The 27,916-nt window shown below is 55.6% G+C and overlaps 9 protein-coding genes across 9 annotated transcripts; 5 read left to right on the forward strand and 4 right to left on the reverse strand.

Moving 5' to 3' along the window:
- Nucleotides 1–229: 229 nt before the first annotated feature.
- Nucleotides 230–7,423, forward strand: BDP55DRAFT_567859 (uncharacterized protein; the record flags this gene model as incomplete). Its single annotated transcript, XM_060570626.1, has 7 exons — nt 230–909; nt 1,033–1,607; nt 1,710–3,722; nt 4,401–4,598; nt 4,728–6,854; nt 6,891–7,088; nt 7,218–7,423. Coding segments are annotated over 7 exons (5,997 nt in total), but the record flags the coding sequence as incomplete, so codon positions are not given.
- On the forward strand, nt 7,403–8,677 carry BDP55DRAFT_567837 (male sterility protein-domain-containing protein; the record flags this gene model as incomplete). Its single annotated transcript, XM_060570623.1, has 2 exons — nt 7,403–8,128; nt 8,195–8,677. The coding sequence occupies 2 exons, from the start codon at nt 7,403–7,405 to the stop codon at nt 8,675–8,677; spliced, it is 1,209 nt and encodes a 402-aa protein (XP_060421932.1).
- Nucleotides 8,678–9,412: 735 nt separating this feature from the next.
- On the reverse strand, nt 9,413–11,182 carry BDP55DRAFT_624116 (uncharacterized protein). The gene is made up of 3 exons (XM_060571399.1): nt 10,785–11,182; nt 10,233–10,607; nt 9,413–10,160 (listed from the first exon to the last, which is right to left on the reverse strand). The coding sequence occupies exons 1-3, from the start codon at nt 11,074–11,076 to the stop codon at nt 9,658–9,660; spliced, it is 1,170 nt and encodes a 389-aa protein (XP_060421933.1). The 5' UTR covers nt 11,077–11,182; the 3' UTR covers nt 9,413–9,657.
- Nucleotides 11,183–11,691: 509 nt separating this feature from the next.
- On the reverse strand, nt 11,692–12,850 carry BDP55DRAFT_699151 (sphingolipid long chain base-responsive protein LSP1; the record flags this gene model as incomplete). The annotated part of the gene is made up of 3 exons (XM_060577863.1): nt 11,692–12,102; nt 12,158–12,665; nt 12,741–12,850. 3 exons carry the CDS (start codon nt 12,848–12,850, stop codon nt 11,692–11,694), a joined length of 1,029 nt encoding a protein of 342 aa, XP_060421934.1.
- Nucleotides 12,851–15,288: 2,438 nt separating this feature from the next.
- Nucleotides 15,289–15,992, forward strand: BDP55DRAFT_686503 (uncharacterized protein). The gene has a single exon (XM_060576516.1). The coding sequence runs from the start codon at nt 15,459–15,461 to the stop codon at nt 15,681–15,683; it is 225 nt and encodes a 74-aa protein (XP_060421935.1). The 5' UTR covers nt 15,289–15,458; the 3' UTR covers nt 15,684–15,992.
- A 903-nt stretch (nt 15,993–16,895) lies between these two features.
- On the reverse strand, nt 16,896–18,493 carry BDP55DRAFT_567842 (ribophorin I; the record flags this gene model as incomplete). Its single annotated transcript, XM_060570625.1, has 3 exons — nt 16,896–17,175; nt 17,229–18,080; nt 18,141–18,493. The coding sequence occupies 3 exons, from the start codon at nt 18,491–18,493 to the stop codon at nt 16,896–16,898; spliced, it is 1,485 nt and encodes a 494-aa protein (XP_060421936.1).
- Nucleotides 18,494–19,500: 1,007 nt separating this feature from the next.
- BDP55DRAFT_686506 (hexokinase) lies at nt 19,501–22,681 on the forward strand. Its single transcript, XM_060576517.1, has 6 exons — nt 19,501–19,946; nt 20,848–20,970; nt 21,028–21,053; nt 21,113–21,523; nt 21,576–22,030; nt 22,083–22,681. The coding sequence occupies exons 1-6, from the start codon at nt 19,907–19,909 to the stop codon at nt 22,507–22,509; spliced, it is 1,482 nt and encodes a 493-aa protein (XP_060421937.1). The 5' UTR covers nt 19,501–19,906; the 3' UTR covers nt 22,510–22,681.
- On the reverse strand, nt 22,682–24,432 carry BDP55DRAFT_774171 (arginine N-methyltransferase 2). Its single transcript, XM_060581202.1, has 2 exons — nt 22,788–24,432; nt 22,682–22,733 (listed from the first exon to the last, which is right to left on the reverse strand). The coding sequence occupies exons 1-2, from the start codon at nt 24,166–24,168 to the stop codon at nt 22,699–22,701; spliced, it is 1,416 nt and encodes a 471-aa protein (XP_060421938.1). The 5' UTR covers nt 24,169–24,432; the 3' UTR covers nt 22,682–22,698.
- A 959-nt stretch (nt 24,433–25,391) lies between these two features.
- BDP55DRAFT_567825 (VTC domain-containing protein) lies at nt 25,392–27,855 on the forward strand (the record flags this gene model as incomplete). Its single annotated transcript, XM_060570620.1, has 3 exons — nt 25,392–25,847; nt 25,898–27,514; nt 27,574–27,855. 3 exons carry the CDS (start codon nt 25,392–25,394, stop codon nt 27,853–27,855), a joined length of 2,355 nt encoding a protein of 784 aa, XP_060421939.1.
- Between the last annotated feature and the right edge of the window lie 61 nt (nt 27,856–27,916).

Raw genomic sequence — 27,916 nt, forward strand, 5'->3', positions numbered from 1 at the left:
CACCGCACTAGATCGCGAACACGGCACCACAGTCGAGTTTCGTCTTATGCACGCCGTCGGCGGAGCGCTCGCCCGCGTCGTCCAAGGCGAGTCCCATCTCCTGCTCCAAGTAATGCAGCAAGACGACCTCTTGAACCAGTTCTACATGCACAACAATACCTCGGTGGCGACCAACCGCGCCGTTGGTCAGCTCATGAAGCAAATCGCCTTCAAGTTCCCGCGCTGCAATATGCTCGAGATCGGCGCTGGGACAGGCGGGACAACCTGGAGCGTTTTACACGCCGTAGACGAGCTGTACGACTCCTACACCTTCACTGACGTTTCACCCGCCTTCTTCTCTGCTGCGGCGGAGAAATTTGCCGCCTTTGACCGCGTGTCGTACCGCACGCTCGATATCGAGCAGGATGTTGCCGCACAAGGGTTCACGCCGCACAGCTACGACGTCGTCATCGCGGCCAATGTTCTCCACGCCACGCGGAGCCTCGCAGATACACTCGCTCGCGCAAGCAGCTTACTTCGCCCAGGTGGCTACCTCGTCCTCCTTGAGACCACGGGTACGCAGAGCATGGTCGGCTTCCTCTTTGGCGGGTTGCCTGGTTGGTGGCAGAGCACGGAGCCGTCCCGCCGCTACGGCCCCACTGTGCCGACGCTCGAGTGGCACCGTCTTCTCTGCCGGGCCGGATTCTCGGGCGCCGATACGGTGCTGCATGATAGTCCCGACGAGAGCCGCCACGTCACGTCGTGCATCGTCAGCCAGGCTATTGATGAGGACGTATTTCGCCTCCGCAGCCCGCTTGACTTTGTCGCGCCTATTGATTTGCCTGCGCCTCCGTCGTCGCCGCTGCTGCTTATCGGGGGACAGCGGCTTGTTACTACCCGTGTCGTCGACGAGATCACCAAGCTTTTACCGTCGATATGGAAGCTTCGTCTGTGTGTAATTCCCAGCATTGACGACATTGACCTTGACGACGTCAGCCTCAACCGAGCCGACGTTCTGTGCCTGCATGACGCTGATGAGCCCCTGTTCGCGAGCCTGCCCATGTCGGAACCGCGTCTGCGCCGCCTCCAGCATCTTTTCCTCTCCGCCGCGAACTTGCTCTGGGTGACGCCATCTGGCAACTCTGCAGCCCCCCGCGCGAGCATGATCCGCGGCATCACGCGCGTGGTGCCCAAGGAGATTTCTCACCTCAGCGTGCAAGTTCTCGGGCTCGAGGCTGGTGCCGGTCCCGCGGTAGACGCCCGGCGCTGTGTCGAGGCGCTCCTACGGCTGCGGCACATGTCTGATCTCCGGGATAGTGAGGGGAAGGCTCCGCTTCCGTTGTGGTCCGTTGAGCCCGAGTGCGAGGTCCTTGTTGACGGCGAGGTTCGAATCCCGCGCGTAATGCCTGCCACGGCGTTGAACGAGCGGTTTTCCGCGCGCAACCGGCCCATTGTCAAAACTGTTGACGTGACTGACGTTGCGGTTCAGGCTGTTGCGAATGCTAATGGGAAGATGGAGCTGCGGCGGTTCGTTGACCACAGCCAGGGGGCTGTGCAGATGGACGTTGAGTATGCTCTGCATGTTCCATCTCACAAGGAGAAATCTTCGGTCTTCATCGTCCATGGGCGTTTTAATGAGGACTGGGTCATGGCACTCAGCTCTGCCAATGTGTCCAAGTTGTCACTACAGCCCAAGGACATTATCCGGGTCGGCTGCTCCTACACACCAGCATCCATCAAAGCTATGGCTGACGCTCTTCTTCGCCGTGCCCTCATACACCGCGTGGCAGTCAACGCCGGTTTGACCGTCGGGTTACTACTCTTCGAGCCGAAGTATGACATGGCTGAGAAGCTCGAGAAAGAGCTGAAGGCAGAGCTCCAGGGTGTCAGTGTCGAGGTATTTTGCGTCACCTCCAATTCTAATCTGAAGAGGGTTCCCTCAGGTTGGATTCGAGTCCACACAAATACGTCGCGACGTATGGCCAAGAAATGTCTGCCCTCAAACCGCGTGGACTTCTTCGTAGACTGCTCTGAGGCATCAGAGCACGCTTACCATCAAGCTTGGGGATATTTGAGGGAATCTCTGCCGTCAAACTGCCAGACGTTTGCACTCGACGGAGAACTTCTGCAGAGATTCCTGCCACGAAAATTGCAGACCCCGGCCGAGAGCCAGAAGCAAACCATCGAGGCCTTGTTCGCGTCTACAGGTGTCACTGCCAACTCAACAGGAGACGGCTGTGACAAGACGACGAAAACGATCATGGCAGCTGACCTGGCGGGTTTGAACGCAGCCTCTCTCTCCCGCCAACAGTACCTCTGCTCCTGGTACCAGCAAAATTCCCTCCCCTTAACAATCCAACCCCCTGAAACCGACATCCATCCAAACGGCCTCCTCCGCCCAGACCGAACCTACCTCATCATGGGCGGCTCCGGCGGCCTAGGCCTCTCCCTTACGCGTTGGATGATCCGTCACGGCGCCCAACACATCGTCATTACATCCCGCCGCGCCCAGCCCAACGCAGACCTCCAAGCTGAGGCCCTCCGCGCGGGGGCAAAAGTCCACACCCTCGCCGTGGACGTGACGCAGCGCGCAGAAGTCGAGACAGCAGTCGCAACCATCCGTTCGACGATGCCGCCCATTGCAGGCGTGTGTAACCTCTCCATGGTCCTCCACGACGCCGTATTTCTCGACATGTCCCCGCAGCAGCTCAACGAGACGCTGGCGGCCAAGGTTGTTGGAACAGAGAACCTCGATGCCGTATTCCACGGCGGAAAGGGTGCTGAACAGCTGGACTTCTTCATCGTCACGTCGTCGGCGGCGAGTACCATCGGCAACGTCGCCCAAGCGAATTACCACGCCGGTAACCTCTTTATGAACGCCGTTGTCGCAGGCCGGCGCGCCAGAGGTTTGGCTGCGTCTGTGGTGCATATTGGGTGGGTGGCGGACACAGGGTACATCACGCGCTTTGCCAAAGAGAAGCAGCTTGCCGATCACTTTAGAAGCATTCGCCTTACACCATTATCCGAGACGGATGTGCAAGATGCCTTTGCGATGGCTGTGCGCGCGAGTCGAGTCGACTACTCGCCCGGGTCCGGCTCTGAACTCGAGTACGACATCACCATGGGCCTTGCGCCGCCTACTGCGCCCATGCAGGCTGGGCAGGTGAACAAGGCCGTGTGGACTTTGGATCCCCGCCTCATGGCTTTAAAACCGTACAGCACACTATCAGCTGAGTCGCAGCAGCAGCAAAAGGATCAACACGGCTTCGGCGGCACCGGCGTACGTGAGCAAGTTGCTCGCTCCGAGACGGAGGACGATGCCGTAGCGGCAGTGGCGGCGGCGTTCGGAGCCAAGCTCGAGACGATGTTGCAGCTCCCCAAGGGTGCGGTACACGAGAGCAACGGCCTCGAGCGGCCGATTGTTGATCTGGGCATCGACTCGCTGGTGGCGGTCGAGATCCGGACGTGGTTCCTCAAGGAGCTTGACACAGAGGTGCCGATCGTCAAGATCCTGGGCGGCGAGACTGTCTTGGAGGTCTCGGCGAAGGCGGCTAAGAAGATGTTGGCGGACCGCAAGGAGGTTCCTCCCAAGATTGAGGAGAAAAAGGGAATCAAGGCGGTTGAGAAAGTTGTCCAGGCCTCGAGCGAGGTTGTCAAGCAGATTCCCGGCGCAGCTCCAGTCTCTGATGTTGTGACCCCTGTTTCTGTTGACTCCAACTTGGCCTCCGCAGGGAATGGTAGTAGTAGCAGCAGCAGCATAGTCGAGAACTCAGGATCCGGCTCAGACACCCCCAAAACTGCCACCACAGACGACGAAGAAGAAGAAGGAGGAGGAGGAGGAGAGCACCAGGACCAACTCAAGGACAAACCCGACCTCAAAAAGAACGTCGGCCTCCTTCTGGAACCCGTCATCGTCAGAGAAGCGCCCATGTCCGCCGCCCAATCCCGCTTCTGGTTCGTTCACAAGCACTCGGACAACCCAGCCGCCTGCAACAACGCATTCTACTACCGGCTCCGAGGCCGCAGCTGCGTGAATCCGGCCCGGCTCCGTCACGCCCTCCGGCTCGTCGCGGTCCACCACGAGTGCCTCCGCACGTGCTATTATCCGCGCCTCGAGGACGGCCACCCGATGCAAGGAGTCACGGCGCCGTCCGAGTCGGCTGTCCGCCTCACGCACACCGAGTACGAAGACCGGGACGGCATCGATGCGGCACTACGGGAGACACTTGAGGGCTTCAAGACGCGTACGTGGGATCTCGAGCGAGGAGAGACCATGGAGGTTTCACTGCTAAGTATCAAAGATGGGCAACTGCGACAAGAGGATGATGAAACAGAGGAGTACGGATACCTCGTGCTGGGATACCACCACATCACCCTGGACGGCTGGAGCGTAGCCCTCTTCTGGCGTGACGTCGACAGAGCATACCGCATGCAACCTCTCACTCCCATCGGCCGCGGGCTCTCATACGTCGATTACTCGCTCCATCAGCTCAGTGAGGAAGAAAATGGCGTGCTGGACGAGGACCTCGCCTTCTGGCGCGCCGAGTTCGCCTCCTCACTGCCTGACACGCTTCCCCTTTTACCCATGGCCCGCGGCCTCGATAGATCGTCTCTGGTCCGTCAACAGCAGCAGATCGGTGCTCATAACCTAGACCAAGAGCTCAACCCAGCACAACTCGAAGCCGTGAAATCTCTAAGCCAGCGCCTGCGCATCAGCCCATTCCACGTCCATCTCGCCCTCCTCCAAGTCCTCCTCGCACGCCTCACCGGCACAGAAGACATCTGCATCGGTGTAGTAGACGCCAACCGCCGCGACGAGCGCTTCGTCAACACGCTGGGATGCTTCGTCAACATGCTGCCCCTTCGCGCCACTGTGGCAGCGACCGCCGGTACAACCGAAACCAGCCCCGACTTCGCTTCCATAGCCCGCGTCGCCTCCCGCAAGGCAATGTCCGTCTTCGCCCACGGCACACTCCCCCTAGACCGCATCCTCTCCCTCGCCTCCGCCCCGCGCGCAACAGAAGCCCACCCCCTATTCCAAGCCGCCATCAACTACCGCACAGCCGGCGGCGGCGGCATCAACATCTGGGACTTACCCCTCGGCTCCGACGACGCCCGCATGGAACTATCCTGGCTCGGCGCCAAGGAGGCCGAGAACCCTTACGATGTGAGCCTGGGCTTCTTTGAGATGCCCGGGGGCGGGTGTCTCGCGCAGATATGGTGCTCTGCTACGTTATACGGGCCTGAGGCGTGTCGGTCTCTTATGGATGTGTACCTGAGGTTGCTGGAGGCTGTGGCGCGTGATCCGGAGGTCTCTGTGGACCGTTTGGCGTTGTACGATGATTCAGATGCTCGTGTGCTTCGCGCGCTTGAGGTTGGCCGAGGTCCTGAGACCAAGTTTGACTGGGTTAATACCGGGTCGTCTCTGTGTTTGTCTCGTCGTGTGCGGGATATGTGTCGTTCACACCCTGGTCGTATAGCCGTCACTGACGCCGTGGCAAGTCTATCGTATTCTCAGCTGGCAGAGCAGACGAGCCGCCTGACACATCGGCTGAAAGAGGCCGGTGTTCATGCACGCCATGTCGCCGTGCTGTGTGAGCCGTCGATCGATGGTATCGTCGCCATGCTGGCTGTCCTCGAAGCCGGAGCCGTCTACGTTCCCCTCGACGTTAGCTTGCCTGCCTCACGCCACGCAGATATGCTCCGTCTATGCGAGCCTGCACTCGTGCTCTTCCACACACCGACGGAACAGCGTTTGAATGCCTTGCTAGACGACGTCGTCGTGGGGGAGCAACATGAGAAACCACGAGCCCTCCAGGTAGACGTGGACCATCCCCAAGACGACTCATACACTCACGATGATCTGAATGATTCAAACAAGATATATCCAGCCTTCCTCCTCTTCACAAGCGGCTCAACAGGCACCCCTAACGGCGTCCACCTGACCCAACTCAACTTCGCAAACCACATCGCCCTCAAGACGCAGACCTTCTCCCTGGCCCACACCGACCACGTCCTCCAACAGAGCTCCCTCGGTTTCGACATGGCTCTAATCCAAACCTTTTCCGCCCTCGCCAACGGGGCTTGTCTGGTGATCGCCCCCACCGACATCCGCCGCGACCCCGTCGCCATTGCGGCCCTCCTGAGGCGCGAGGCCGTTTCCATGACCATCGCCACGCCGACCGAGTACCTCGCCTGGATTCATGCCGCCGCCGACGTCCTCTCAGCAAGCACGGAGGCGAGCACGGGAAAGGGAGACGGTAGTAGCACCTGGCGGCTGGCCTTTTCCGGCGGTGAACAGATCCCACCCCGTCTCATAACCGAACTCGGTCGTCTCGGGATCCCAGGTCTGCGACTGACAAACTGCTACGGACCGACGGAGATCACAGCAGCCGCAACCTTTCAACCCATCCCTCTCGGCAACGACGACAAAACATCATCGATCTCCTGCTTAGCATCCCCCTCCACACCCTCGGCCATATGGAGGCCCTACGCCGTAGGCAAAGCTCTCCCGAACTACACCGTCATCATCATCGACCCCTTCACCCTCACTACCGCCCCGCAGCCCCTACCCCTGGGACAAACAGGCGAAATCTGCATCGGCGGCGCGGGCGTGGCGCTGGGATACCTCCACAGACCAGACCTCACTCGCACCCGCTTTCTAACGGATGTCCTAGGGGACAAGAAGGGCACGGTATATCGCACCGGTGACAAAGGCCGCCTCCTTGCCGACGGAACGCTCCTCTGCCTCGGCCGACTGGACGGCGACACGCAGATCAAGCTGCGCGGGCAGAGGGTTGATTTGCAGGAGATCGAGGCCGCCATCCTCCGGGCTTCTGCGGGTGTTATCGCGTCTGTCGTGGTATCTCGGCGTCGTCTGGATGGCGCTGGCGCTGGTGCTATTGGTGAAGATGACATCCTCATCGCCCACGCCACGCTCGCCGACGATGTAGATCCTACCACCTGGCAAGACGACGGCAGCATTTCCTCCTCTTCCTCGATCCTCTCCCGTGTGAGATTATCACAAGCCTTCATCCCCGCGGCAATCTACATCCTCAAAACGCTACCCTCAACGCCAAACGGCAAACTAGACCGCAAAGCCATCGCCCGTCTCCCTCTCCCGGAGAGAAAGGGGTCAACCCCCAATCACATACTCGGATCCGACACCAGCGCAACAAACACGGAAGGAGCCCCTGGGCACAATAAAGCAGGAGAGAAACTCACTGTCCGCCAAGGAGAACTCCGTCTCCTCTGGGAACGCGTTCTCCCCTCCCTAGGCTCCAAGCGCATCGGCCCTTCGTCCGACTTCTTCCTCTGCGGCGGCAACTCGCTGCTGCTGATGAAGCTCCAAAAGGCGATCAAGGAGACGACTGGCGTGGAGATCAGTACGAAACGCATGTACGAGGCCACCACGCTGCGTGCCATGACGCGAGCCGTCTTTGAGGATTCTACGGCGGCGGCGGAGGAGAATCCTCGTATAGACTGGGATGCCGAGACGGCTGTTCCAGAATGGTTGCAGGAGGAGATTAAGAAGGTTGAGATGACGACCGTCGCCGACGCTGCGAAGAGAGGCAAGACAGAGGCCGGTATCGAAGTCCTCCTCACAGGAGCATCCTCTTTCCCAGGAAGCCACATCCTCACAGCCCTCCTTCACCACCCATCCGTCCGCAAAGTCCATTGCATCGCCGTCCCCTCCGACCACCACCACCAACTCAGTTCCTCGATTCCCTCTGCTTCCGTCGCCGAGGTGGCCTACTACACAGGCACCCTCCTTTCCAAGAACCTAGGCCTAACTCCCACTGAACGAAACCACCTCGCCCAGACCGTCCACATCATCGTCCACACAGCTGCTCACGGCCACTGCCTAAACCGCTTCGCCACCCTCCGCCGTCCCAACCTCGAGGCCTTACACTCTCTCGCCTCCCTGTCTCTGGCATCATCCCTGACTTCAGGTTCCGCTTCGTCATCACTTTGCAAAACAGCAATCCCAATCCTCTACCTCTCCAGCCCACGCACCCTCCTCCTAGCAGGTACATCCGAAACCCCCAGACCTCCATCTTCCCTCCGCGATTTCCCGCCGCCGGCTGTGGATGGCTCGGACGGGTACACGGCGAGTAAGTGGGCCGGGGAAGTGTTCTTGGAGAATCTGGTCAACCACCTCCGGGATCGTGATGGTGATCACGGTGCCGAAAGCCGAACCGAAACCGCAAACAAGATATCACCCAGCCTCAACATCGCAGTACACAGATCCTGCACCCTCGTCAGCTCCCAAGCACCCAACTCGGACGCAATGAACGGCATCCTCCGCTACTCCCTCGCCATGCGCACCGTCCCGCGTCTCCGCCGCGCAAAAGGGTTCCTAGACTTTGCCCCCCTCGACGACGTCGTCGGCCGCATCGCCGCCGCCGCCGTCGAGTTGGCCAGCGTGCCCCGAGGTACTTCTCCATCAGTAGCAGAAGCCTCACCACCATCGTCGTCCATCCACTTCCGCCACCACTCCGGCGGTATCAAAACTCCCTTCTCGCAATTCCGTACCCACATGGAGACCGTCTACGGCGGCGCGTTCGACGAGGTTGATATGCAAGAGTGGCTCGTCCGTGCTGCACGACAAGGTCTGGATCCGCTTATTACGGCGTACATTGAGGCCCTGCTTGAGAGCGGAATGCCGTTGGTTTCGCCGTATCTCGGAGAAGAGTGATGGAATATTGGTCGGAGTCGAATTTCCCTTGTTGCATTGTGATGATGTTCTACATAAGATTTCAACTAGAGGTGAAACAGGACTCTGGTCTCCTTCTATTATTTGTAGTAAAATGTATCTCCGTTCATTAGTCTTACTTCTACTCAGGCATGTAATTTAACTCAATAATTGCCAGAAAATGGGAAAAAAAAGATGATTAAAGCGGTACCAGTCGCAATGTGAGAACCGTAATTTTATTCTACTTTTCCTACTTGGAGAGAGAGAAAAGAAAACGGTTCTGGCTATTACCCCTCCGGATGGGCTAAAATTGTAGTGTTAAAACGGTGAGCCGATGTTGTTTATGTTTTGGTTACTTTATATTCTGGTCGATACTCGCCGAAACCCTCATCACTTTAATCCCGGACTATTGCCTAATTACATTTCTGGGTGAGATACAAGTCATGTCAAAGCTTGATATGTTGCAGACGAGATCTGTGTTCTTGCTAATTTTTACAGCCTCAAGGTGTCATGCCTCCATGAACTCTCTGGCAAACATACTGAGCAGCACACGATGCTTCTTCAGTGAGATGAAGCCTTGCGGATGTTAAAACCACACCTGCTTGACGCGAATATATGGTGGTCTCTGAGGTTAGGGATAATGGAGAGCTAAGATGCTTCTTGTAGTTCAAAAGACTGAGGGGCGATGAAAAGCCCAAAGATTGAATAGATGGGAGTCACACCTGAGTTCGCCTTTTGCTTGAAACGATTCGAGTATATTCAAGAAACTACCTAGGGAACAGCTGATCGTTTCCCTCAAGGTAAATGACAGTTGGACAAGATACTTAATTGAGGGTTGGTCGTAGCATTGCCCATTCCAGCCCACAAACTCTTTTCCATATTCAACATCTTCGACAGTCACCATCGTCCAAGATAGTAAAGCCCCATCCAGAAAAGAAATATCAAATCATGTCCATGCATGAGCTTGTATGTTTGCCATACGATCATCCTTGCATCTTCGACCACACATCTTGAAAAACAGTTCCGGCAGATAAATCCAACTCAGAGCCTCCAACCGGCGAGCCATCCTCTCCAGCTCCAACCACATCATGATCGTACCCTTTCTCATCCTCGCCATTCTGATCACCGTCCTCATCACTATTCTCATCGCCACCCTCCTCATCCTCATCATCACCCTCCTCATCCTCGTCCTCACTCCAAGACTCCGAGCTCCTATCCGAATCATCAAAATGCCAGAAATGCCCATAAGAATCAGACAAAGGCTGGCTCTCCACCCTCCTCGCCCGATCCTCCTCGCTCATCCTCCCCTCCACAAACCTCCACGTATCCATAACAACGACATACTCAACCGTCTCCCCCTCCCCGTGATGAGCCCACTCCTGTCCACCGAGTTTACTAGGCCCCTTCCACGTCCACTCCACCAGCTCCGTCCCCTCGGCACTCAGATACCCTTCCTCTTCCTCTTCCTCTTCCTCTTCCTTCTTCTCTCCGTCCTCTTCCTCTCCATCCTCCCTCTCCCTCTCCCTCCTCTCCTCTCTCCCACCACCAACACCACCACCAACAACCAACTTCCACCCCTTATTCCTCCCCACAATCCCCATCATCTCCTCCCTCTTCCCCACAAGCGTCTCATACTCAACCCTCAACTCCCTCAGTCCCCTAGGCCCCCTAAACCCCCGCAACCAATCCTCCGACATCCGCAACGGCTCGTCGCTCTCCCAGTACCACCAATCCGAATACCGCACCGTAATCGTCAACACCTCGGGTGCGAATCTAGGCTGCGCAAAGAGCGTCGCCAAGTTCCGCCCGCCCTCGAGCCAGTACATTTGCGTAAAGAAGCGGACTCTAGTCAAGTCGCGCGATTGCTGCTCCGTCAGGGAGGAGAAGAATCCCGTGCAGGCTGCGTTTCTTGTTCTTCCTTTTGGGCCGCGGTCTGAGATTCACATTAGCAAATTAGTTTTCCGTCAGTTCATAACGATCGAACCTCCCAACTCTGCCACCGACACTTCCTAAAAGAGCTCCCATTCGTGTAGAGCCCCAAGAGAAGAAGGAAAGGGGAAGGGGGTATAGAAATATAAAACAGGAAAAAGAAGAAGAAAAAAAGACATACCAAACCAAAAGGCCCACTCCAACTCCCTCAAAAACACCTTTTGCCCCTCCGCATACGCCAACTTACACGCCCTCAGCAAACTACTACTACTCTTCCTCGGACCCGTGAAACCAGGCCGATACCAGTACGAGTCCTTCGCGTACGCCGATTCCCCCTCCTCTTCATACTGCACCAGCGCAAGCGCAAAGATCTCGTTGCGGATCTCGCCCGGCAAGGTCCCGAACAGCGGGCATTGGAGCTGTTGGTCGTATGCGGAGACGTCAATCGTCGTGGACGTGGCGGTTGAATCCATAATTTGGCAAATCGAAAAAAATAAAAATGGGGTTTTCCCTTCCCCGTGAGTTGAGCAAACGAGGGATAGGTTTTTGGAAGTAAGGGGAATGTTCAAAAAGACATGGTGCGAATGGTGGCGTACAGAACCAAACACGCCACTTATAAACCTCGCGCCTCTCCAACGGAACCGTGTTGGCGTCGCACAGAGCGGGGTCGGCTGCCTGCTGTTGCCTGCATCCTCACATGTCTAATTTGCTACCTTAACTCAGTCATTTGACAGCATTAATACCTTCGGCCAACCAAGTCGATAGAAGTTTGGTATTCATGTTTCCCCCAACATTGGAGAGCTGCTGAATAATACTTGGCACAATCCCTTCCCAACTTGCGGTTAAGATATGATGTAGATGAACTGGGGTGATGAGGAAACAACCAGAACGTGGTCATTCTGCAGATTGCCATCTTGCTGGGTCAAAACACATACTCTAAACGATTTTTTCAATTGTCGTGTATTTCACGAAAGCGCGGCCGTAAGAATGGTATAACATACAAGCATTAACATCTCCAACTCCCAGCCCGTCCGTCCTTATCCTTCATACAAAGTGGAAAGCATCGCACAACACATCCCGATACCGCTTTAGTGAGCAGCGACAGACTCGGTCTGTCTGGTTCCGTTGCTCACAATGCTATCGGTATCCTTCTCCGAAACTGCCTGGTGTCCAGGAACCGATCCAGCTACGATCTGAGCGTCCTCGTCGTGTACTGCATCTTGGGTACCCCTAGTGTTGGTCATAGAGTCAGAGGGTGCGCCGTTAAAGTCATCCTGCTCCGGGCGCCAGTCACGCAGGTCGTCCTCGGCGTCGTTGAGGATCTGTCGCGCCTGTTGAGCGTGGTGATATGTGGGACGCATGTCGCCAGGTACGACAGGGGTGTCATCGAGAAGGTGAAGAAGCCGTCGGCCGTGCTTGGCAAGGATGATTTGCTTCTCGGCCCGCTCAATAGTAGCAGCGAACTCGGCTTCGTACGCTTCCTTGAGCTTCTGACGAGTCTGTGTTTCTTGTTAGCGAATGATTAGTATAAGATTGGAGAGGTTGGCTACGTACGACATTCGTCAGTTGGGCTTCGGCAACCAAGTTCTCTGCCTCAGCGCGGACAAGCTCCTGCTCGAGAACCACGAGCCTCGCGCTCTGGGGCTCCTTCATCTTGAGCTTGGCAATCTCGTCGGCAATCTTGTCCTTGCCGTCGCGACTCGGCTGGACGCTCTTCTCCGTGTTGCGAATGTGCTTCAAAACGCCCCGGGCATCGTCCAGAGAGTGAGCATACTGCTCCTCCTGCTCGCCGAGCTCGCTGAGGATGACGCCAACCTTGTCCGAGACGTCCGAGACAGCGGCGTCGTTGGTCTGCTCGCCCCACTCGGAAAGCTGAGTGGCAATGGAGGTGCGCTCGCGGCCGGCGGTCTCATGGGCGTTGATAAGGTTGTTTTCGCTCTTGATAATCTTGTAGAGCTTGCGGGAGAGCTCGGGCTGGACATTGCCGCGGAGGGAGTTGAAGGAGAATCCAGCGCGCTTGGAAGCGCCGTTGTTCTGGGAGCCGTTGCGGCGGTGGTTAGATCTGATGGAGAGTGACCGGTTCCTGTGGGTGTGTTAGTCAACTGATTCGAGTTGATGGGTGTGTATATTGGCAGACGTAGAAGGAGGTGTGATGGCGACCACTGAGGCGGAAAGGCTTATGGGCTTCGTGCTAATAGCAATGGCGTAGCAGTCCTCGCTGGTATGGGGGGAGAACCAGCGTCGCATCTTGGCTAATGTGGTGATGGATGGTGTTGTGTTGTATGAAGCTGATCTCACTTACATGATTGCGGTTGTTTGAATTTCAGAGTAGACTACCTCTATTCCCTAGTTGCACCTTCTGACAATGTCGTGAAGCTTGAGGGAAGAGCAACTAGGATGCGGTGGGCGTGGGAAGGAAGAAACCTGGTCCCGGTAGGGTGTTATGTGTACGACTAAGAAGCTGGGTCTGGGTATCTACGGATCGTCGAAGCCAAGATTCAGGTGCGCCTTTTTGGTCAAACAATTGGGGCGGGGCGCAGAGAAGTTGTTGTTCGACAAGAGGAAAGTTGCAGTGTAAGATGCGACAGCCGCGATGCGACAAGGGTCTTGCGTTGACTTTAAGAAGGGGTCCTTGGGGGGAAAGGATGGGGGGGAGGAAACCCTTTTCGACGGCACAGTCGGGATGGAGGAAAGGACCGAGTGAGACACTCATGTCATAGTTTGGGCTTGCTGGCAGGTGGCATTCCACATCACAAGAGGGAAACTAAACTCAAGAGAGGGAAAGTACGTTGGCAACAACTCGAATAGCTCTGATAGCTCGAAGCTCTAGTCTTCTTCGGGCCGGGGAGAGCGAAGCAGGCCACGACAGCTTCCCACCATTCTGGGCGTGGGGAGGCTAGATTGTGTGACTGCCGTCGACGATAACTCAAGTACCTATCCCGTGATGGGAGGAAAGAAGTCATTTTAGGAGATAGCTATGAAGCACGCCGAGTGATTCGGGCTGGGTGGGCGGTTTGTGCGGCTAGCTCACCTGTCTACCGGTACTCCTGTAGGTAGTAAAGTCAACGACAAGCTGAAGGTGTGGTGATGATGATGCGAAGGATGACGAAGGGTGGTTGGAGGGGCCACGCCAATGATGTCATTACCCGTCCGGGGACCCTAAGCGACATCTCGGGAAAATGGCCCCCCCTCCCGCCCACTCCCTGCCAGAACCTGCCCCTCCCTACCTCCAACTGACTGCCCCCCGAATCACATCATCGTGTAACAATTTCAAGGGAGGACGTCTGTCACCAGGTGTTCACGCACTTTACAGACACAATTATTCAGCCCATAAGGCTGATGAATCAAATGCCATCAACTCGGGCAACTTCCAAGTGCTCATCCCGTGTTTTGTTGCGCACGGCTGTGTAATGCGTGAGGCTCACAGACAATGAAGGCGGGATGAGTTTGTCATGCGCAACCCTTCATTCGTTAAATGATATGGAGAGGAATCATCCATAGTTGAGAGCAGAGGAACCTTCATTGCGTAAAAAAGCTTGTCAAACAAGCCGGTGTCATGTATAACTTGTAAACTTTCGTAGCAATCATTACCGCCCAATCCAATCCAAAAAAAAAAACCCCCCCCCAAAAAAACCACCATTAATCATACAAAACTCCAGACCCCTCGAAGTCGAGGATAGGCTGCTCCTGTGATCTCACGGAGCGCTTCGTCCAAAGCCACTTTGGACAGTCCCTCTCCAACTAAGAAAAACACACCAGGGCCGCCAATATTCGCTGTCGCTGATCGCCATGGTTCTTCCACAGGCTCATATAAAAAAACCTTTTTCCTTCCTCCGACCCATTTGAAAAACTGCCCGTTCTTCTCCCCCACCCTCTGAAACGTCCATGGGCCGTTCCCTCGTCTAAACTCCCCGCTTCGCGCCGCTCCCACATGCTCAGGATCTTTAAAGCAGCTTCTGGAGCCCATGACAATGTGCCGACTTGGACTCATCGGTAGGTGCGGCTGGTCCTCTCGTAGACGACGGGCTCGACGTAGCTAACCCGCGGGCTGCTGGCGACGTACGACCTCCTCACGCTCGTGTAGCTCGCGCGTGGAGAGTGTCCATGGTGGTGGTGGTGACCGTGGTGGTGATGGCCGTGGTGGTGATGATGGTACCGGGTCGGTACGATCTCCTCTTGGTAGTAGTACTTCTTGCCTCCCGCTCCGAAGCACATTTTGAATGATGGATGAGTTGTAAAGATCGGTGGTGTCGGTTTGTAGATCGTGAATTTTGGGGTTGCACCGGAGCTTGTTGTAGAGGAGCGTTTGCTTGTTTGTAAATAGGCGAGGTTGTGTTAATATTAGGTCGTCTGCAGCTAATCAAATATTGAAAAAGCTGGACAATAGTGATATAAGGTAGAAGATCCCAAAGAAGGTTCTATTTGCTGAAGTGCTAAGGCTATGCATGCGCCGGACTGGAAGCGTGATGATGGGTGGTGGGCGGACAGGCTGCCTTTTATGATTTCCCATTCTTGTTCAACCCTTCACCAGAGACCAGATGTCAGGCTTGGACCTCTCTTCTAAGCAAGTGTGTTTACTAAAGCAAGGTAAAGTAACAATAGTCAGGGGGGAGGGGGAGAAAAGAGACTGAACAGTATCCGTAGGTACTCGAGCTTTCCAAGGATTATGCGGTCAGTCATCCATCCCTTCTACCCTCCCAACCATCCCACCATCACCTATTAGGTGCCCTTTCAGACGGGGACCGCGGCGGCCCTCACCGAAACCCTGGTTAGCAAGAGTGCTGGTTGGTTGGCTGACAGTGGGGGGAGGGAGGGATTCATGGTGTAAGAAGAAAGCGGCTTGGCCTTTTTTCTGATGCGGTTCTGCTCACTTGCTGGCTGGTGGGCAGTGTCGTCGATACGCCATACAGTTGCTTTCCCTTCCAGGCTTTTCCAGGCCATGTTCGTGAAGCACTGGGCGCAGCTGCCCTGGTTCCGATCCTTGCTCCCAATCCGCAGGCGGAGCGCCGGGGGACAAATTACGAACAGACAGTTGGGGAGCTTGGATCTGCCATCCTTGTTCGAGAACAAGCAGATATGACGGACGTGACAATTTCTTGGGGGCGTGTCTAGACCGCCTGCGCAGGCTGCGTCAACCGATTCCCAGAAGCCAGGGTCTCCCCACCTCGCAGTTTGATCCGCGTGAGATGGCAAATGGGTCCCCTAAACTAACCAACCTACTTTTTTGGTCTTTGCGTGCCTACGGTTACCGACACACTACAATTCATCGAAAAAAAAAAAGATAGGGCGGACGGATTCTAGCTAGAGAGGGAAAGTTGGTTCTTTCGAAAGAGTACAGGGTGAAGGGTTCCAGACTTTCCCTCACCTTTTTTTTTTTTTTTTTTTTTTTTAGAGTTGCGGCCTGTTTGAATCACAGAACTTCGTTGTAGGGCCTCAAATTGGAAGAAAACCCTTTTTGCAATTCCTGTCAACTATTGCTTTCCCTTTCCCTCTGCCCAAAACCCGGCTCTTGAATCCGGGAACACTCGTCGAAAATACGGTATTACGGTATCATTGACCGTTACCGTTACAGTCAAAACGCCAACCCGTTCCTGCAAAGAAAGCAAGGAAAAAACACTAGCAAAAGAGCCCGTCCGCCACGGAAAATAAAAATACCTTGGGCAAGACAGGCTTCAGAATCCTGTCAAACAAGCTTACCCGGCGACCGACGATCTCGGACCCGCGGGCTTAACTTCACATAGGTGCCTTACACTACAACTTCCTACAGGCTACCATGACCTCTTAGTGCTGTTGTCGCTCGTAAGAAGACTGGACGGCAGTTAATCGCGTTGAGATCAGATCTTGCCATCCGGCCCACTCCACCCACACACACACACACACTCTCTGGACCTCCTCCTCACCGTACTGCCCTGCCCGCACCTCTAGTCAGCCCTCGACGTCAGCCTGCATCCCCTTCCCGGGGACCGGTCTCGTCTTTTGACAGCAGGGATGCTCTTCTCGAAGGCTTCGCTCAAGTAGCACAGGTACACTAATTGATGGACGTGCTAACTTTAGCATCTATGACCCTGCAGTATGATGACAAAAGTCGGAAGAAGACGAGTTCACGTGGAGAAGTTATGTTCATAGGTGGACCAATTCGTCAGTCCAATTCGTGATTCTCTAAAGCCGTTTCATTCCGCGTTCTGCTTTTTTGAAATGCCCATCTGATGTTACATGTACAATGCTATGAAAAGCTCACTCAATTCCCATATTTTCCCACCTCCAATGTCTAAAGAGAGGTATTGTTTGCCATCTACGCCGTAGTCGAAATCTTGGGGTTCAGTCCTCCAATGAGCCATGCGGCGACGAACAAGGAAACGGTGCTGGCGAAGATGACAAGGGGCTTCCGCAGGGCGGATGACACCGAGTACTCGTAGGAGACAATCACCTCTCGGTCCCGGAACTCGTCAACGAGGTTGTTGGCCTTGATGGTGACCGAGGTGCGTCCAACGGTGTCGAGGTAGGTCTTGTGAACACTGACAGCAGAGTCGACAATGGCGGACTGGGGGATGCTGGTGTAGAACTTCACGTTCCTGTAATATCCTTGTTAGAACCTGACCACAAGAGTCTCACGATTTCCACTTACGTTGCTCCCTCCGGCAGCAGAATCTGCAGGTTGACCTTTGCGTACTCAACACCCTCGGGCTGCTTAGGACCCTCGAGGAAGGGAACGTTGACAACGTACTTGCCAGCCTCGACGGTGCGGACAAAGTTCTTGGCGTCCGAGTTCCAGCCGATGGTGAAGGGGTACTTCCAGCCGCCAAAGATGGGGTACCGAGGCTTGATCTCCAGGAGCGCCTCGCGCTTGTTGCTGCGGAATCTCGATGTAGAAACGTTGCCAATAGCATCGACAAAGTACGGGTCCGCACTTCCAACCTTGAGGGGGAACTTCATCTCCTTGAGAGCGTACGTGTTGGGGTTGTAGTACGCCGCCTGCGCCCACTTGACACGGTTGAAGAGCTTTGACAGGTTGGCGCCGCGGTGGTAGAGCTCGTATCTCTCCTCGAAAGCCACATTTCCTCCCCAGTGGCTGACCTCGACGTCACGGTCGAGCTGGGCGACGTGGGTGACGGGCTTGGTGAACTCGAAGCGCACCTGGGCGGGGGAGACAGCACCAGCGGGCTTCTCCTCGAAGGGACCATATGTGAGCTTAGCACCTTGCTTCTGAGGGAACTCCTTGATGTCGCCGCTTCCGGGCAGCTTGGTGTAGTCGGGGATGTTGGACGAGTGGGACTTGAGCTCGGTCTTCTGCTTCGATGTGACGTAGGCCGAGGGCGCGTATATGGAGAAGTCGTAGGTGAGGTATTGCTGCTCCTCTTGGGCGATCGAGGCCGGCAGGGGCTTGTAGGCCTGGAGGAGGTAGTAGGAGATGCTCAGCGTCTGCTGGCCACCAGCCTTCAAGGGCGTAGGGAGCTGGATCTTGTAGTACTGAATCTCGCTGTTGCTCCAGTCAATTTTGTCATGTACATCATGGCTTATGTTCAAGAGCCAAACCTACCTCAGGGGATCGTATTCGACCGCATCAACGGCGAACGGGCCAGCTTCGGGGTTCTTCCTGTCCTTGGCCTCGAAGCCTCCAATGCGCGACATCTGCTCGGGGGTGAAGGGCAGGTAGTATGCATCTTGGGGCTGCTTGTCAATATTCTCAATCAAAACATTGATTGACTCCTTGACGTAGTTCTTCTCGAGGGAGACAATGTGGACAAGGTTGGCGTTCTTGAAGACCTGGGGCGGCTTGAAGTTGGCGGGCAGGTTGACCTTTGACACCTTGTCAGCTGCAGTCGAGTCGGAGCTTGCGACAATCGGGGAGAGCAGGCTCAGTAGCCCGGCGGCAATGGCGAAGGCTCTCATGATGTGGGTTGGAGGGGGAAATTGCTCATCGACAGAGCTCTCCCGGCAATTGAGAATCAAGAATGGAGAAAAGCGGTTGTTGAGACGCAATTGGGGACTTTCACTCCATGGCCCGAATTGATGATCTGGCTCCTGAGACAGCTACCCCCAGCCAAAAAGCTTACGGATACGTTGCTTAACGACGTGCACGGGCCATGTAGAGCTCCACCTCACTGGGAGCGACCGGGTCGGGGCTGGATTAGTCCGAGCTGGGCCCGCGGCACTAGCGTGACCTTGGTGAGGTCAAGCCACAGTTTAACCGTGGAAGGTGCCACTGCGGGACAGCTTCAGCCACGCGCTTAGCCCACGTTTTGTCTTCTCGCTTAGGGACGTGGATACTTTGGCATGTGGGGTCATCTGGATGATATCCACCAATGATGACTGCCTATCTGTATATGGTGGGGTTTCGCAGCTATCGACTTTCTTTTCCTGAACTGCGATTTGTTCCTCAACAAGACGTCACGCAACGCAACCTCCGGGCTTTGGGGATGCTGGAGAACGGCGCTTCCGGTGCTTCCAGCCCGTTCCACCCGGGATTCTGACTATACCGGCGTTATTCTAGGTGCTCGTAAAGATGTGGTGTGTGGAAATCTCTACTATCACGTTCGTCCAGCATCTCCTAAACGTGAGATATCTTATCGGAGTTAGGCTGGTGGACAGCTAAGGTCAGTTCAGGTCAACCCTAGGGGTCCACCGCTGGCCGCCATCTAGGCCATCCCAGCTACGGTAAGGCCGCTGCAAATCTCGTGGTAACCTTTGGACGAGCGAGACGCGGGTTGGCGGCTCTGATCCGCGACCAGTGGGACGACTGAGAAAAAGGTACCAAGAAAATTAGTGTGCAGTTTTGGAGTTTGAGCTGCCCTGGTACCTAAGGCTCATACCTACCAATATGCCTTGGTACCAGTAAATAGGTACATAGACACATCCATGGATTGGATGCCCCATCGGAGATGTGCCTCAGCGGCTTCGGGGACTCGACGAGTCGAGCGAGTCGAGGAAGGGGCCACAACGTAAGGTAAGGCAAGGTAACCGTAAGGTAGTGCAGCAGCGTGCAGTTGTGCTGAGTGAGTGATCTCCAGAGGAGTCCACCTTGGGTTGACCTCCCACCTCACCTCCTTCCCTCTCGGTCAGATGATCCACGCCCATTCACCTTTTCCCTCAACGTCACTTCCCTCACCCGACGCACCTCGAATTGACCGCCCGCCGCCCACCTAGCAACGTACACAACACCAAACAAACTTATCGTGTGTTTTTTGGCATACATACCTACGCAGCATCCGACAGCTTTTATTTTGCTGCACCCATCATCACCTATAGCTCAATCGCTACCCCTCATCAACTTTTACCCCGCCATCCGTCAGAGCTTCGGTCAAAATGGTTGGTCTTGGTCCCAAGGTTCCGCCCAGTAGGAAGGGTAAGTTTTGCAGCCACGAATGATTTTCCCCTTCCCTTCACTCCTTCTCCCTACCTTTGGAGTCCTGGAAATATCCAAGGGCGACGTGATGGTCTTGTGAGATGGACACGGTGTACCGCCTCACGTTGAGACAGAGACAGCTCTCAAGATGATGTGGTCTTCAAGCTACTGCTCCCTGTACGCCATGCCGCTGGTGTCGTCCCACCCTCCAAGTCATCCTCAACGCCTCACCCTCCAAACTTTCTTCCCGCTCGCACCATCACAACTACCACCGTCCAATCCTAACTCCCACCTACGGCTGGGACGGCTAATTGCCATTCGGAGATGACGCGCCACAAGGCTGGACCGCCATGCAGCTCTTCCCTGGTGGCCGGAGCTTCCCCAAGCCAGAGGGGTGCCTAGCTTGTCAAGCAAAAGCAACTCTCTTGGGAAAAGCTCAAGCCATCCAGCGTTGAGGTGGAAGACACTGTCTCACTTTGCCAGACATTCCCCCACCTTGATCCCCCAGCTTTCTTTCTCCGATTACTGCAGCTTTCTGGTATAAACAAGCTGGCAAGCGCTGCTTGTCTACCCTCCAACCTCTTGTGTTGACCGCTACATTGCTTGCTTGTCATTATTTGCCCTTTGTACCGAGAGCTTCGATCCTGGATCTTGTTTCCCTGAACACAATCGTTTTGTGATACCCCTCCACCAACGTTGTCACGCTCGAGTGTGGCAAGACACCAAAAATCTTACAGCCAACTTCTCACAACCGTCACAATGGTGGACAGAGCGATTGCTCCCGCTACAAGGGATAGATCCTACCACCACACCGATATCTTTGTCCCGTCACGTCAAAGCAAGAACTCACATCTACAGATTCAATACGATCAATGTTCGCTAACCATGTGTGAAAATTTAGGTTCCATGGCCGATGTGCCTAAGGATCTTCTGGCCGAGGTCAAGAAGCTCGAGGAGCAGTTCACTGTTCCCACTGAGAAGCTCAAGCAGATCAGCGCGCACTTCATCACAGAGCTGGACAAGGGTGAGTTGACACCCGTGCGAGAGGCGCATTTTCTCATGAAGCTGACTTGAAGCAAAGGTCTGAGTGTCGAGGGCGGTAGTATCGTAAGTTGAAATTTGAATAGTTGCTGGCCTTTGGAGTACCCTTCTAATCATGTTTACAGCCCATGAACCCAACCTGGGTTATGTCCTTCCCCGATGGCTACGAGACTGGCACTTACCTTGCCCTCGACATGGGCGGAACCAACCTCCGTGTCTGTGAGATCACTTTGACGGATCAGAAGTCCGAGTTCGATATCATTCAGTCCAAGTACCGCATGCCCGAGGAGCTCAAGACTGGCCAGTCAGAGGAGCTGTGGGAGTACATTGCCGACTGCCTGGCTCAGTTCATCCAGACTCATCACCCCGACCACCCTCAATCTCAGAAGATTCCTCTTGGTTTCACCTTCTCCTATCCTGCCACCCAGAACTACATTGATGAGGGCATCCTCCAGCGCTGGACCAAGGGTTTCGATATTGCCGGAGTTGAGGGTCACAACGTTGTCCCCTTCCTTGAGGCTGCCTTGGCGGCCAAGGTATGAGATCCCTGGAGCAAAGATGAAGCGCTAGTAACTAACTCTCTCCCAGAATGTCCCTATTAAGCTGTCTGCCCTGATCAACGATACCACTGGCACCCTGATTGCCTCTGCCTACACCGACACTAAGATGAAGATTGGCTGTATCTTTGGCACTGGCTGCAACGCTGCTTATATGGAGGACTGCGGCTCTATCCCCAAGCTTGCTCACATGAACTTGCCTCCCAACACCCCCATGGCCATCAACTGCGAGTGGGGTGCTTTCGACAACGAGCACAAGGTCTTGCCTCGTACCCCCTACGACATCATCATTGACAAGGACTCTCCTCGCCCCGGCCAGCAGGCCTTTGAGAAGATGATTGCCGGTCTCTACTTGGGCGAGATCTTCCGCTTGGTCCTCGTTGACCTCCATGACAACAAGTCTGTGCACATCTTCGAGAACCAGGACATTGCCAAGCTCCGTAAGGCTTACACCTTGGATTCCTCGTTCCTGTCCGCCATTGAGGAGTAAGTTTGCCTTGATCCCTCAATCCTTGACCAGCATGCTAACCCGATACAGCGACCCCTTCGAGAACCTGCAGGAGACTAGCGATCTCTTCCTCTCCAAGCTAAACCTCAAGGCCACCAGATCCGAGTTGGAGCTGGTTCGTCGCCTTGCCGAGCTCATTGGCACCCGCGCCGCCCGCCTCTCGGCCTGCGGTGTTGCTGCCATCTGCATGAAGAAGGGCTATGACAACTGCCACGTTGGTGCTGACGGCTCGGTGTTTAACAAGTACCCCCACTTCAAGGCCCGTGGCGCCCAGGCTCTGCGCGAGATCCTTGACTGGCCTGCTAAGACCAACCCTAAGGAGGAAGATCCCGTCGAGATTCTTGCAGCAGAGGACGGGAGTGGTGTCGGCGCAGCCCTGATTGCTGCCTTGACCCTTAAGAGAGTCCAGAACGGCAACATGGCTGGCATTCTCCACCCCGAGAACTTCACGTCATAGTCCTCTCAAGGTGGGGTGTGAATCGCGAGGATGGTTTGAGGAGGAATGAGATTAAACAAAAGCGAAGTCTTGCTAGATGAGGGGTTTTGTTGACAGGAAGTTTTATCTGCATTGGTTCTACGGTTATGTCCACCGGACCTACTAGATAGCTCATACAAGCAGTATTCCTACCCCCAGTTTTTACTTATTTTAGCCCATGAACGTGCATGTGGGCAAGCGGTACTCTGTCATCCGGTTAGTCTCGTTGATGTATCAGCAAAGGCAGAAGAAAAACTCACTATCCAAAGTCCAGTACCGGCGCACGACACCCTCCCACTCGCCGGCACCAGCTTTCTCCAACCCCTTCATGTCCACGTCCATCTCCTCCCACTCGACGTCCAGACCGGCGTCGGCCATGTGCATCTCGACGACCTTTGTGTAGACATCGTAGCATATCCTCCTGTCGGCGCCCAGACCGTTGAAGAAGCTGAAGCGGCCTTCAAAGTCCAAGAGGCCTGGGATGAACTCGGTGAAAAAGGTTTTAAGCTGGCCGTAGTCTTCGCCAAAGGTGTCAAAGTAGATTGCGTCGTAGACCTCGCCGGCCTCGAGGAGTTGAGGGATGACGTCCTGCCACTTGCCGCGGTGGATCTTGTAGGCTCCTTCTTGGGGGCTTGAGGCTTCCCATGCTGCGCCAAAGGTGGAGGGGATGGAGTCTGGGTTGGTGGTGGTGGTGGTGTTGTCGATTTCGGCGAGGACTTCGGGGTGGGCTTCGATGATGTGGTGGCGTGCCGGGGAGGTGGAGCGGAACATGGAGTCGATTATGCCCATTCCGAAGCCGATGTTGAGGATACGTTTGCCTGATGTGGTGGAGGCGTCCGCGTCGGAGGCGTCCTCGGTGGTGGGTGGTGGGATGAGGGCGTCGACGCTCTTGCGCATGATTTCCGTCTCCCAGGCCATCATGACGCCGTTGCCGGCCTCGTCGACGAGTTTGCCGGAGGAGTAGGTCAGGTTCGAGGCGAGGTACTCTTCCGAGTTGAGGGAGGGGTCTTGGACGGCGGGTGGTTGAAACTTTTTGGGTTGTTCTTGTTCCTCGGCGGCTGCTTGTGACGGTGCTTCGACGAGCTCTGGAGCTTCTTCCGTATCTTGGACGTCTTCAATAACGACGTCGTTGGCGTCTGCGGTCCCCTCGACGACCTCAACCTCATCCTCGTCCATCTCCGAGCCCCCTGAAGAAAGCGCCTCGTACCCGTCCAACAACCCAAACAGCATCTCGGCGCGCACGCCGGCCTCGACGCAGAGCTTGTAGAGGCTCTTTTGGCCGAGACGGAGGGCGAGGCAGCCTGGTGTTTCGTTGTTGTTGTCGACGTCGTTCCAGATTGCGCCGGAGAGGAAGAGCTCGTGGACTGTTTCCTTTGCTTCTTCCACTTGGCCATCTTCTTCTTCGTCGCCGTTGACACCGTTCTTGGTCTCATTGTCGGCAGGTCCGCAGGCGCGGATGGCGGCATGGAGGGGCGTCTCGCCGGTCGTGGGGTCCTGGCAGCTCGCTTGGCCTGGTTCCTGGAGAAGTTTCTTGAGGGCGGAGGCGTCGTGGCTCCAGGCGTGGAGGAGTATTTCGCGGGTTGCGTCGGGGCAGTCTGTTGTGATGCGGGACTGCATCGAGTCGTCGATCGGTGTCGCCATAGTTGTGTGTGGTTTAGAGGGGTAGTCGAGAAAGGGTTGGGAGCTTCGTTCGTCCAAGGAGGGGGATCTCGACCGGGAGAAAGGGATTTGGGGTTGGAGGCGGCTTTGCTCCGATCGGTGTGCCGGAGGTTGTAGGGGTGCCTAGGTCCGTGGTGGTGGTAGGATTCGATATCGGCCGGATGTCTATCCGTAAGGTAGAATAGTCTTGTCTGCCGTGCCCGGCCGGCATGCATCCCCCGCCGACCCCGCCATCGCCGAAAAAAAAAAATCCTCCAGGTCGAGCCCTCCCGCAGCAACAGCTATGTGACGTCTGGCGCACGTGCGCATCTGTCGTTCGCAATTGGCCAATGGATCCCCCATGGCCCCCCTGCGGCTAGCTCTGGATACCAGCGGAAACTGGAGCCAGACACCCACTGGGACCACCAGACTACCTGGAGCTAAGCCGGGTTGAAGCTGCGCTTTACTGGGTCAGGACCGCTAAGGACTTGAAAGTTGCGAAGGAGATACGACAAATGCGCCAGCTCCCACGTTCTTCGGCTTTCGTACTTGATATGCCTCATAAGATAGGGAGGCTTGGATTTTCATGTTGAGCTCTGAAAGTACGAAAGAAATCTGAAAATGAAGGGACTTGAGTAATGGAATGTAAGGTAGCTTAAGAAGACAATGGGTCACTAAGGTACCCCAGAACAATAGAGGATTGGCCGTGCGGTGTCACTCAGTTAACGTAGTTGGCAACTGCAGCACATTGCATGCAGTACCAAGGTAGCGGCCCCCCCGTCTGAGCCCCCCCTGTCCGAAGCTTGTCTCGTAACCGTCGGCCGCCGCCTCGCATTCCATCGCCTTTTGTTTTGCCTGCAACACCCGACCGCGCGACAAGTGAGAGCTCTCCCAAACCCTACATACCTACTTTTCTCCAATATCTGGAACATTTCGCGCAGTCGGTTACACGGCGCAAAGCCGCATAAGGTGAGACCTCTGCCCGAAGAAATCTCCTCAATTGACTCCACCGTCAACAACCCCTAATACCCAAAAGGTACTCCAGGCGTTCTTCGACTAAGCCTCCTTTGCTTCCGCCCTGCTATGCCCATGCCAATGATGCCATTTCCCTCGGGACCCGACTCCTCATGCTAATTGTCTATGATACAAAGACGCAGGAACGAACTTGGCGACCGAGTCCAGCACCCAGCGAATCCCCCTGGCGCGCCCCTCCTGGCATCGTCGTCATGAAGTTCGGCGAGCAGCTCCGTTCGAGCATCATCCGCGAGTACCAATGGTACTACATCGACTACGACGCCCTCAAGGCCGATCTTAAGACCGCCACCGGTCCCATCACACCCGCCGACAATAGCAATGGCAAGGGCAAGGGCGGCAAGCGCGAGTGGTCCGAGGAAGACGAGGGCCGTTTCGTCAAGAAGCTCGAGGCCGAGCTCGACAAGGTCCACACGAAACAGCAGGTCAAGGCCATGGAGATCTCGAGGCGCATTGCCGTGAGCGAGCGCGAGGTCAAGGGCGTCGTTAACCGCCTCGTCGAGCGCGGTCCCCGCGAGGAAGGCCCTAGTGAGGAAGAGTTTATGCTGCTCGAGGAGGACTTGAGCGACATCATTGCCGATGTCCACGATCTTGCCAAGTTTGTCCAACTCAACTACACTGGTTTCTACAAGATTATCAAGAAGCATGACGTGAGGCATATTCCTTAACATTGTTCGGGTGGATTACTGACAGGCAACAGAAAACGACTGGCTGGCACCTCAAGCCTGTCTTCGACACCCGACTCAAGGCGAAACCATTTTACAAGGAAAACTACGACGCTTCCGTGGTTCAGCTTTCCAAGTTGTACGACCTGGTCAGGACGAGGGGCAACCCAGTCAAGGGTGACAGCGCGGCCGGTGGCTCCCAGGGAAGCTTCGTTCGCAATACGACAAAGTACTGGGTCCACCCAGACAACGTGACGGAGCTGAAGCTCATCATCTTGAAGCACTTGCCCGTGCTGGTATTCAACGCAAGCAAGGAATTTGAGATTCAGGACTCGGCCATCACGTCCATCTACTACGACAACCCGGAGAACTGGGATCTGTACGAGGGCCGTCTGAAGAAGACTGAGGGCGCCGAGGCCATCCGTCTGAGATGGTACGGTGGAATGCAGAGCGAGAACATTTTTGTCGAACGCAAGACCCATCGCGAGGACTGGACCGGCGAGAAATCCGTCAAGGCGCGATTCTCGGTTAAGGAGAAGAATGTCAACGCCTACATGCGCGGCGAGCTGCTCCCCGCCGCTCTCTTTGAAAAGGCGCGTAAGGAGGGCAAGAAGCCCGAGAAGGCAATCGCCGAGGACGAGAGACTCGCAAAGGAGGTCCAGTACTCGACTCTCAAGAAAGGTTATAAGCCCGTGTGCCGATCCTTCTACAACCGCACCGCCTTCCAGCTCCCCGCTGATGCTCGAGTGCGTATCTCGCTCGACACTGAGTTGACCATGGTCCGCGAGGATAACCTGGACGGTCGTAAGAGATCGGGTGACAATTGGAGACGTATGGATATTGGCATCGACTATCCTTTCTCACAACTGCCTCCCGAGGACATTGTACGCTTCCCGTACGCTGTCCTCGAGGTCAAGCTTCAGACGCAGCTCGGCCAAGAACCTCCGGAATGGGTCCGCCAGCTCATTTCCAGCCATCTTGTGGAGGCCGTGCCCAAGTTCTCCAAGTTCATTCACGGCGTCGCTTGCCTCTTCCCCGAACGCATTAACCTGCTTCCCTTCTGGATGCCGCAGATGGACGTGGATATCCGGAAGCCCGTTACGCACGACTTTGGTATCCACAGGCCCAACCAGTCGGCGACTACCACTACATCAGATGACGACGAAGACGACGAGCTAGACTCTGATGACGAGGAGGGCCCCTTGGTTACCAGCAATAACGGCGCTACCAACGGAGAATCCAGTGGCCAGGGAGCTTCCAGAAATGGCGGGGTCGCGCTTGACGTCGAAGGCCAGACGGTCGACACCATTGCCCCCGTCGACAATGAGGACTTTTTGTACGACTCGGACGAGGAGTACGATGCCGACGAGGCCCTCGAGGAAGCCAGACGGGTCGGAGGCTGGACCTACTACAAGGCGCTTGCCTCTACCAAGGCACAGGCGTTTGGCGAGCGCGCCATCGATGTGCTTAAGTGGACCGTGCCGCATCCCCGTGGTTCTGTGATCCCTAGGCGCGAAGTACAGACGACGCTCTTCGGCTCGGGGGCCATTCAGACTAAGAGGTTCAAGGCCCCCAAGGGCAAGAAGATTTACGTGCCAGTCCGCGTGGAACCCAAGGTCTACTTTGCCGCCGAGAGGACCTTCCTCGGATGGGTAAGTCTAATTACCCTCGACCCAAGAAATTTTGAATTGCTGCTAACATAGCAAAACAGCTCGAGTACTCCATCTACGTCGGCACCGTAGCCGTCACGCTCCTCAACTTTGGCTCCAAGCCTACGACCATGTCCTTTGTCGTGGCTGGCGTCTTTACCCTCCTCGCCATCATGTCGCTCTGCTACTCCGTCGTGATTTACCTGTACAGGAGCAACGCCATTCGCAATCGCAAGGCGGCCAAGTTTTACGACAAGTGGGGGCCTAGTGCGCTCTGCGCTTCCTTGTTCATTGCCGTTCTGCTTAACTTTGCGTTTGAGGGCAATGCAAGGGAGTATTGGTGAAGCTCATTGTCTGGGTGGTGTGTGTGTTCCTCGTGTCTTAAGTAGTATCGTCTCTTTTGGA

Source organism: Colletotrichum godetiae, assembly GCF_030913485.1.
Source record: "Colletotrichum godetiae strain CBS 193.32 chromosome Unknown BDP55scaffold_101, whole genome shotgun sequence".
Lineage (NCBI taxonomy): Eukaryota > Fungi > Ascomycota > Sordariomycetes > Glomerellales > Glomerellaceae > Colletotrichum > Colletotrichum godetiae.

What these genes read in the sequence shown, in the direction of transcription:
- BDP55DRAFT_624116 (XM_060571399.1), bottom strand. Translation starts at nt 11,076, where the DNA reads ATGGATTCAACCGCCACGTCCACGACGATTGACGTCTCCGCATACGAC. An exon ending in GGAGTGGGCCTTTTGGTTTG is followed by an intron (nt 10,608 to 10,784) that starts GTATGTCTTTTT and finishes TGTGAATCTCAG; the next exon opens with ACCGCGGCCCAAAAGGAAGA. An exon ending in GGGGTGGAAGTTGGTTGTTG is followed by an intron (nt 10,161 to 10,232) that starts GTGGTGGTGTTG and finishes AAGAGGACGGAG; the next exon opens with AGAAGAAGGAAGAGGAAGAG.
- BDP55DRAFT_686503 (XM_060576516.1), top strand. Translation starts at nt 15,459, where the DNA reads ATGCGGTTCTGCTCACTTGCTGGCTGGTGGGCAGTGTCGTCGATACGC.
- BDP55DRAFT_686506 (XM_060576517.1), top strand. Translation starts at nt 19,907, where the DNA reads ATGGTTGGTCTTGGTCCCAAGGTTCCGCCCAGTAGGAAGG. An exon ending in GTGTCGAGGGCGGTAGTATC is followed by an intron (nt 21,054 to 21,112) that starts GTAAGTTGAAAT and finishes TCATGTTTACAG; the next exon opens with CCCATGAACCCAACCTGGGT. An exon ending in AGGCTGCCTTGGCGGCCAAG is followed by an intron (nt 21,524 to 21,575) that starts GTATGAGATCCC and finishes ACTCTCTCCCAG; the next exon opens with AATGTCCCTATTAAGCTGTC.
- BDP55DRAFT_774171 (XM_060581202.1), bottom strand. Translation starts at nt 24,168, where the DNA reads ATGGCGACACCGATCGACGACTCGATGCAGTCCCGCATCACAACAGAC. An exon ending in CCGGTACTGGACTTTGGATA is followed by an intron (nt 22,734 to 22,787) that starts GTGAGTTTTTCT and finishes ACCGGATGACAG; the next exon opens with AGTACCGCTTGCCCACATGC.